Source organism: Diorhabda sublineata, chromosome 10 (assembly GCF_026230105.1).
Source record: "Diorhabda sublineata isolate icDioSubl1.1 chromosome 10, icDioSubl1.1, whole genome shotgun sequence".
In the NCBI taxonomy this organism is placed as follows: domain Eukaryota; kingdom Metazoa; phylum Arthropoda; class Insecta; order Coleoptera; family Chrysomelidae; genus Diorhabda; species Diorhabda sublineata.
The window spans coordinates 15,519,471-15,529,537 of NC_079483.1; the positions used below are offsets into that span (position 1 = coordinate 15,519,471).

The 10,067-nt window shown below is 30.5% G+C and overlaps 1 protein-coding gene across 1 annotated transcript; it reads left to right on the forward strand.

Annotated features, from left to right (window-relative positions):
- Positions 1 to 5,463: 5,463 nt before the first annotated feature.
- Positions 5,464 to 10,019, forward strand: LOC130449998 (transaldolase). Its single transcript, XM_056788160.1, has 5 exons — positions 5,464 to 5,775; positions 7,576 to 7,807; positions 8,776 to 8,907; positions 9,174 to 9,436; positions 9,675 to 10,019. The coding sequence occupies exons 1-5, from the start codon at positions 5,709 to 5,711 to the stop codon at positions 9,962 to 9,964; spliced, it is 984 nt and encodes a 327-aa protein (XP_056644138.1). The 5' UTR covers positions 5,464 to 5,708; the 3' UTR covers positions 9,965 to 10,019.
- The last annotated feature ends 48 nt before the right edge of the window (positions 10,020 to 10,067 follow it).

Below are 10,067 nucleotides of genomic sequence, written 5' to 3' on the forward strand. Positions count from 1 at the left end.
CTATGCAAAATATTTCTCTTCCAGTATTCCATCTTTGCGTTTTATTTTATTTGTATTTTTATCCTGTTGTTTAAAGTTTATAATCATCACTTTAGACTGAGTTTCCATTGGAGGAATATCTAAATACCTTACTGCTAATGAATAGAGTTATACCTTTATTTTATATATTTTTTTAAAAACGTTACGAACTGAATAAAGAAGAATAATTGTAGAGTGAGCTTAGCAACTTTGGAAAATACATTTGACAACCTTGCTTTTTATGTCTCAGCATTAGATATACTATACATTATATGCACATTGCTTGCATTGAATGTCAAATGAATATCTAAATGTATTTAATAAAGATATTCGTACGAATAAATAAACTTTTTCGACATACCATGTACATATAATAATAGTATATATTATTAATTATATATTAATTTTTTCTTGAAAGTAATGTTGTGCCACATGACACACTATAAAAGTTTTAATTGAACATGGTAGTCAAGACAAAAATTTAAATATAATTGCATTTTGTCCCATCAATGTATTTTTTTTTCATACTGTACTTTACACTTTACAGTTTTAATTTGAGTTCGGAAAAAGGTACTTTACGGGAAAAATCAATTAACATCAATAACTAAACTTTTATTCTAATTTTTGAATGTTAATAGTAATGGTGCAGCTACTGTTACCAGAAATTTTTATTGTATTGTATTACTGGATATACTTCTTTATTTTCAATAATTCTAAAAGATTTGTGGCTTTGGTTTAACACTTGTACAAAAGTTTTACTCCTTTATATCCTTCTTGCTATTTTCTTTTTGCTCTCGACGGATTCTTTCACATATTTTTCAGCCACTGAAGAACTCTCCTATTCACCATGCCGTGTTAAAAGATTGGTATTAGCCCCATCGTTGGCCAACAGCGCTGACGAAGTCCTTGTATTTTTCTGGATGCTCAAGATTGAAGAATTCAGCAATTATTTTAGGTGCCCCTCTATGACCTACGCATTGTTCTTGTCTGTAGCCTACCAAAAGTGCTTTTAATGAAAAGTGTTTTCGCAAATTTTTATATTTTCTGAACACATCCAATGTACGGCATTGCTGTTGATAACAGTAAAAACCCGTCGAACATGTGTAATTAATACGAACATCTAACTGAGAACCAGTATCCCCTACATCGTCTACTTCTAAATTATAAATGTCTTCCTTTCGACAATCTCCGGCAATGCCAATTAATGCGTTAACTTTCACCAGTAAATAGTCTTTGTCTGGGGCGTCCCTTGTAAATGTTTCAACTTCTTCCTTTGTCAGCACCTTCAACTGGTTTGGATGGTAGTATACATTTTGTTTCAAAAAAGCTATTAACTTAAAATAAAGGGAATTATTGACATTCTCATTGACCATAATCATTGATTTGACCATCGAGTATTTAGACCATAATGAAAAGGTATTTGATGGTTGTGACTGAAAATTTAAGGTTTGAAAAGAATGCTTCTAAAAATCAACTGTTCTTACCACATCAAAAAATAAGCCAACATCACATTATCATCAATTTTTTTATACCTCTTAGTTCTTACGCCAGTCGCAAAACATCGCATATTTTTTTCATACCTTTTCGTAAACTTAATTGGAATAATTTGCCTTCCAACTTCCGCACTTTCCTCGGCAATTTTATCTCAATTATCAGTCATTCTTTCGGAAAATAATTTTTGTATTTCTAAAAATTGAATATGTCTTCCTTTGATTACAATGTTACCTTAGTGACTTCTGTTAATTTTTTTTAATGCTTCTAAATGGTGATTTTAGGTCTCTTCTGTTTTAAAAGTAGTTTTTTTCAATAATTGTTTAAAGATTGATAAAAAATTGACTCAAGTTAAGTCAAAACAAAAAATTTTTTATCAATCTTTCACAAATTAATAAGAAAAAACAAAATTTAAAATAGAAGAGACCTAAAATCAAGAACATTTACAAGGATATATTGAAAAATTCTCAGCCTACTATAGAACCAAACAAAATTTCAATGTCAAAATATTTTATTACTCAACATATTCTCCTCTTAATTGGATACATTTATTACAGCGAACCTGCAATGTCTCTATACTTTTCAAAAAAAAATGTTTCTTCTTGCTCTGCAAACCAGACCTCCACAGCTTTTATAACCTCCTCGTTGGAGGAAAATTTACGACCTTTTAAAGCAAGAACTTTTCCAGTAGATTTTTGGACACGAAACTTTTCATATTTTAATATAATTATGCTATTTATTTAAACCGAGAACAGTATGAAAAAAACATATTATCCATGAAGTTATTACGGTACTCGATTAGATACTCTTGCCTCGGCTTCTTCGTCTCCTCGTCCATAAACATCTATCTCGTACCATACTAAATCACGTCCCGGACTTATAACGTAAATAACTATTTTGACATTTCTTGTATATACACAGGTTACAGTATTGAATAACATTGATAACGCTATAAAATTATTCCAAATTCATTCAATCTTATCCCTATTTGTTCATATCAAATAGAATATAGATAAATCATAAGTGAGTCTGTGTTGTTGTGATGATTAAATTGGTTTAATTTTTGTCTAGTACTGTTTTCTAAAGGTCACAAGTTTTGATGTTTCTAAATTGATTTTTGTTGATTGATATTATCTTTTTAATGAAAGAAAAATTAAATTTTTATTTTGGTTTGGCTTCGTCCTGGACGCGCCTCATGAAGCGCAGGGCACCAAATTCATATTTCGTCCCTTGTAGTGTCATATACTATTAATTTTCTCCCTCATAACACCTGAAGCTTCTTGATTTATTGTCACCGTACGTAAATTTAAACACAAAGGTAACAGAATGCAATCTTACTCAATTCCCATTTGATTAAAACTCTTTTAGATCAGTTACGCTATTTTTTTAAATTATCCTTTTGTTCCCAGCTACATAATAGTTTGATTTGTTTATATTCTATCAGTTTTTCTAGAAGCGAAACTGTTTTAAATTTTACATTGCAAATAGAATGTTCAGTACGGAAACACACAATATATAAAGGTTACTGTAAAATTATTCAATCAAATAAACATACATACGAGTGTATATTTTTAATTTTTGTAATTTTTATCTGACATATAGGGCGTTTCAAAGAAAGGTGGTATAGATAGAAAACTGAAAAATTTTTGGGGTTTGCACAGTACAAAAAGCCAGTAGTTGCGGCAAAATCTTAAAAAATGTGTATATTTTTTTTCTTTAACGCTATTTATCTTGAATACGATGGCGACAATTTTTTACTGATCAAATCCCATATATTTTTCAGTTTTCTATGTATCCTAGAAACGGGATCACCTTCTTTATAACACCCTGTATATCTATCAATTGTGATTTTTGTTATTATTTTGATACTTCTTTATTTTATATCAAGTTATTGTTGTATTTAAAATAAATAATATTTTTTATAACGTTTTTAAATTATACATATATCAGCCCAACAGGCCTATCTGGAACTAGACTAGTTTGTTTTTTTCCTCATTTCCCTAATCCTATACTCCCACTGTGCTCAAATCTCTTCTAATCTCACCCAACCATTTTTTCCTTGGTCTTCGTCTTCTTTTTTGTTCCCAACTTCTCCACCTTTTAGTACTCGTTTCACACATCTTCTTTATATGATTCTACCTCTATATCCAAAATATCTCGCTCTCTATATACTTTAACTAAGCTGGGATTTCTGGAACCGTTGGTGATTGGTGTTTGAACACACTGTCCACACTACCACTACACCAACACTCGCAATTACACTGTCTGACGCGCGTTTCGATAACTAAGTTATCGTCTTCAGGGACTGACGAAACTAAGCTTACTTTCAGACCCCGAAGACGATAACTTGGTTATCGAAGCGCGCGTCAGACAGTGTAATTGTTAGTGTTGGTGTAGTGGTAGTGTGGACAGTGTGTTCACGATTTCTATACTTTACATATATGGGTTATAATTAGATACTTATAAAATTCTAATTCTTGTCTGTTTTGCCTCTTTCTAAACACTCGATCGAATTTAATTCCACCGTAAATTTTTCTAAGCATTTTGTTCTCATATTTCTTGTCTATTTTGATTTTTTTTTGTTCATTATTCAGGTTTCATATGTGTTAGGTAACTGACGGTCTTATTAGTGTTATCTTGATAGTAATCCTACTGCTTTACCGTCTTTTGCTATTTTTTTGTAGCACTTTCTTCCTCTAGTTAGTCCCAAATATTCGATTTGCTCCACTTTTTGTATTCTGTAGCTATTGTTTCCATCACAATTTATGTAAAAAGCCAGCACAAAAGGGTACCCTTTTATACTTCTGTAGGTCATAGTGCTCGAGAAAGACGTACCTTGGTAGGCGAGTCCACAGGCTTGCATTTCTCCAAAGAAATTATGGCTTTAAGCAGAATTATGTTAGACAGCTCTGAAGAGCCATTGCCGTGGTAGGATCGTTAAAACAGAGTCAGCGACATTTTTTCTATGCTCTAAGCTCTTCAAGTTTCTGGCCAACTCTGGCTATTACTAGACAGGAGCAAATCCTGTGCAAAAGTACCAGCCCTCTTTCTAAAAAAAGCAACCTGGGTCTTTGCTGTATTAGACTCAATCGGATTGCTTCCACGCAATTCCAGAATGTTTTCAAGATTGTTATTGATGGTGATGATCTGTTGCTGCCTACAGATTTGGCTAGTAGCCGATTTTATTAAGCCGGTTGATTTCAACGACGACACCAGTGTGTTATCGTCGGCAAAGCTATAGATCGGGTTTGTAGTTTTGTCGAGTAGATCGTTGATGTACAGAAGAAAGAGAGTAGCTGACAAGATGTGTCAATCGATAGCGAACTGAATGGATCCGTGTTTGAGAAAGCTACTAATACCTAGGTAATATCGGTTTCCTCATTATTTTTAATTATCATGTATTTTGATTCTTTCTCTTTGAGCACTAGCCCAAATGCCTACTATTCTAGTAGCTTAAATAGACTTTGAAATTTTTTTCTGGATCTTGCCATGTCGTCCGCCTATATCATCCTAAAACTAAGGTGAGTCTTTCATGTCAATATAATTAGATACATTTCGAAAATTTTGACATAAAATTATACCCAACTGCTTGACAAATATGATTAATGACTTAAAGTTGAAAATAATTAATTTTTTCACGATTATACATTTTGATATACCGTATTTTTGTATATAGTTTGATAAGAAAGTTTTGCATAAAACACCTCCAACGGTAAAAAATATTATTTGCTTTAGTCGGTGACATTGCACTGTCAATATTTCATTTATAATCTATTTGGCGCAAGTTAATTTTTATGAAAAAATTCCACTCTTTCTCCGTATACGAATCATTAAGATATACAATGCAGACAAAAAATAATCCGATTAATAGGGCTGCGTAAATTATTCCAAAAAAAATTGTGGATACAGTTTACGTAAATATTATAATAATTAGCCAAACAGCGGTAATGACGTAACAAGAGTAGCCTTACTACAAACAACCAAACAGAGAGTTGGCTGTCCCTCTCACATATGAACCTTGATTCATGTTGATAAGGTAGATTTGACGACGATAACCTCTAACGTGATTTTTCAAAAGCTCATTTAAAACCGCTTATCATTCAGTTGCGGACTAATCAACGTAAGTGTCAGTGGTGGTGATTTAGTAAATATATTTTTCACAAAATTCTATAGTGATATCTGTTACAACACTCATAAAAATGCCGAATACATTAGAACAACTTAAGGCTGTAACGACTGTAGTTGCAGACACTGGAGATTTTGAGGGTAAGCAAACTTATTTGAAAAAACATATTTTGTATTTCTGAAAGTTGAATTACTACTTTCGAAAAAATGTTGGTCCTATTCGAATAGTAATTGAATGTTAATATAACGTATTTGCTCCAAATAATAACAAACATGTAAGCTATTCAACAGGTTGTCATTACATTCTGTTCTATATTAAGTTTTCGTTTATATTTTAATGTAGTTTTTGGATACAATTTTGATTTGAAGATGAAGATAAACTCATTCTATAATTGTATTTGCGAAATATTAAAAAAAATATTGTGAAAGTTCTAATATTGGGTCAACATAAAAGTTGTTATTGGTCAAGGTCAGAACATAATTATTGTTCGATTAGTGTTATATATTTGGAAAATATACTATATAAAACTACATTTGATTTGTGTTCGCCTCTTATTTCATCTTCAGTATATGCTAAGTCACTTGAATTCTTGAAGTTATTCTTATCATAATTGTATATTAAGTATTAAATTCACTTATCTAACCAATAAAACCTTGTGATTTATTCGTGATTATCAAATAATTTACATTAACCAAAGTACCTTAATAAAACTCATATAAATAAATGAGTGCACACACAAATTTTATTTTCTGTATGATATTCATTAACCTTGTAATATGAGAACAGGGTTTTAAATGTATTATACATATTATGCAGAAGTTGCTTAAGGTCGTGAAGAAAGAAATATTTATTACATTAGATTAATTTACAAATGTTCCCTAAATTCTTATTTGATCATTAAAATTGATTTTACATACTTTTATATTAACATTTTAGTATGCTGTTGAAAAACAACTACCTATCTGTAATTGGTACATATGTAAACTATAACATGAGATGCTATTGAACATAAAGTCGAAAATAAAAAATAATATCATTACTATAGGCTTTTTAAATGACCTATGATTGGAATAGATGTACTTATAGCCCTTTATGAACTACTGTTTGACAATGCATATTAAATAGACTTTTTTAACTAATACTTGCTTTATTCAAACAGTTTGGTATGAATTAATGATTACTCACATATAATTTTCGACCTTTTTTTATATTGAATAGGTACAAACATTGGTTCATTACCATCCTTTTCCATTTTTATATTTGCTTTTATTTACAGGTAGACTATTGTCTTGATCCATAGTTTTCCATTTCTAAATGTATGTTCTATTATCTATTATACAGTTTCATCTGCATATACAAATCCGCCTATTTTCACAGGTTCTAGGATTTTGTAGTCATTATTGTCTCCAGTTTATCTTTTCTTATTTCTGTCATCCTATCCATGAATCTTATAAATAGAAGTGCACTTACTCTACTCCCATTTCCATCCTAGACTCTCCCTAATATTTTTCTGGGGATTCCTATTTTCCTTTTCTTAAATAAAGAAGTTATGAATGGTAATGTAATATTTATATAGATTATTATTCATATTGAAACAAACGTCACAAAATAAATTCAAAACTATTTGAATAAGAAAGGTTACATTTGACTTCAAAGGAGTTGAGACATTGGCTCCTTGAAACTTTTCAATTTCAGTTAGGGGGTAGAATGATACCTGCTTAATTCCTTTCAAAAAAGTATACAAAAATGTATCTATCTGGAATTTTGAAAAATCATTCTATCTCTATAGATTCACCAAGATAAAGTGTAAAATAATTATTCTCTTATGAAACATGAAACAACTAACAATGGAAAAACTAGTTGTGGTTGGAAGTTATTACTAGTAATCATCTATAAGAATAATTGAAAAGGTTTATAGTTTGTTTTTCACTTATTTCCAGCAATGAAAGCCTTCAAACCCACAGATGCTACAACAAATCCTTCACTAATTCTGGCTGCAGCTTCTCTGCCTCAATACAAACCTTTAATTGAAAAAGCTATTCAATATGGAAACAAATTGGGAGGAGAACTTTCAGAAAAGCTGGAAAATACTATGGATATGCTCTGTGTATTATTTGGTGTGGAAATTTTGAAAATTGTCCCTGGAAGAGTTTCGACTGAAGTAGATGCCAGGTAAAATAATTTTATATATTATTTTGGAAGGTTTGTTACATTTCATATACATTAACTGAATAAGTTTCTGTTCACTAAAACTTTCACACAATTTTATAAATTAAATTGGCAACATAATTTGAATGATACCTTTTTTTATTGGAGCCTCATAAGATGTTAATTTAATCTTGAAAGCGACATTAAATATAGTGTGCAGAAATACTTTAAAAATGAGAATATTGTAAAACTTTAAAATAAATTATAGGCCTACATTTGAATTCCAGAATGATTTTTTAATGTAGATTGTGGTTTCTTTTTCATATTTACTTCTTTATACTTAAGACTTAGTACTAACTACATACTAGGTTTGATCAGAAAATATGTTGAATTATTTTATTCAAAACAAATTATCCCATGAATGGATGACTTTAATTCATGACTGAAACCATTTCTGCAATAGAAACAGCTTTTATTTTGTTCTGTTTATCACATGGTGCTAAATAGAAATGAAGATGAATATGAACAAACAAGGAAACTTTTAGCAACCGAAAACTAGCTAATCAAAAATAACTTGTAGCACTGTGCATTGTCATGATGAAAGAGAAAACCATTGACTTATTTTTCAGGTCTTTTCATACATCGTTTTGGAAATTTCAAATGCACCAGTCACCAGTTTAAGTTTATCCACTTTTTGCACGTTTTTGAGGTGGTTTCCTAATTCACTCAATTTCACTTTTAATTCGCTCATATCACTTAAAACCAGTCTCGAAAGTTACTACATAATCACCATAGACAGGTTGCAAAATTTCAGAATTATCTTTTACAATCTGTTGTTAAAGGTCTATATTGACAAACAGGGTCTCACTAAAACAACTATACAAGTAAACTGACAAGCCAGAATGGAACTAATTGAAATAGTTACAGCAAAACTGCTGCTATAAAAATTGAAACATCCTATGTTTTTGAGTCTTGAATTGTATGTTTTTTAGGTTATCTTTTAATAAAAATGCTAGTGTAGCAAAAGCACGTAAAATAATTCAACTTTATGAAGACCAAGGTATTTCTAAAGATAGAATTTTAATCAAATTAGCTTCGACTTGGGAAGGAATACAAGCAGCAAGGTAAGTATCTAATTCAATCAGAAATTTAATTACAATTAAATCAACATCAGCAAAACTAATTTAAAAGATTTTTTCAATACTTTTCTTTATTCTTGGTAAAATTGGCCTCAGTCCTGTTTAGAAGTTTATTTTTAATTTTTTTTTGTATAATTTTCAAAAAAAAAGTTTGAGTCGGTTTGTTGGTTTTTTAAAAAAATAATTTTGACAACTTTTCATGTCGAAAATAATTTTTCGTCACTGCTTTTAGTTTAAATTCTATTTTATAGGGAACTAGAAGCTAATCATGGAATACATTGTAATTTAACTTTGCTTTTCAACTTCGCTCAGGCCGTAGCATGCGCAGAAGCTGGAGTCACCTTGATATCACCTTTTGTGGGAAGAATTTTGGATTGGTATATCGCTAATACGGGCGTTAAGAGTTTTCCCGGAGAAGAAGACCCCGGAGTTATTTCTGTTACAAAAATTTATAATTATTACAAAAAATTCGGATACAAAACAGTTGTTATGGGAGCATCATTTCGTAATGTAGGTGAGTATCACATTATCATTGACAATATTCTATGTAGTCTTGTCAAATTAAATGGCTTTTTCAAAATTTGTTAATATTAATTCACGTTAGTTCAACACAAGAAAAATTTGATGTTATTTTTTGTTCTAAAACCAAAAATGAAATATAAATTCCTAAAATTGATTACAAATTTTGGTTACAACTTTTTGGTACTTCATAGTTCTGAGCAATCTAATTTAGTGTTTTCTCAATATTTTAGGTGAAATAAAAGCATTAGCCGGTTGCGACTTGCTGACCATAAGTCCTAAATTGCTGGGTGAATTGGAAGCCAGCAACGAAAATCTTCAGACCAAATTGAGTGTAGAAAATGCATTAAAATCTTCTTTGGAAAAAATCGAAATCGATGAACCTACTTTTAGATGGATGTTGAATGAAGATCAAATGGCCACTGATAAACTTTCAGATGGTATCAGAAAATTCGCAGCAGATTCTATTAAATTAGAAGAAACGCTCAAACCTTTGTTGTGGAACTGTGCTGCAAATAAATAAGAAAAACAGAAGTATATATGTTATTGATAATATAAAAATATATATTTGTTTAAAACTCCCTTTTATTCACCTTTCTTAATTTGAAATAACTTCTCAGGCATTA

Bases quoted from the DNA above. Each gene is read 5' to 3' on its own strand.
- LOC130449998 (XM_056788160.1), top strand. From the start codon at position 5,709: ATGCCGAATACATTAGAACAACTTAAGGCTGTAACGACTGTAGTTGCA. The intron at 8,908-9,173 runs GTAAGTATCTAA...TCTATTTTATAG, and splicing joins GAAGGAATACAAGCAGCAAG to GGAACTAGAAGCTAATCATG. The intron at 9,437-9,674 runs GTGAGTATCACA...TCAATATTTTAG, and splicing joins AGCATCATTTCGTAATGTAG to GTGAAATAAAAGCATTAGCC.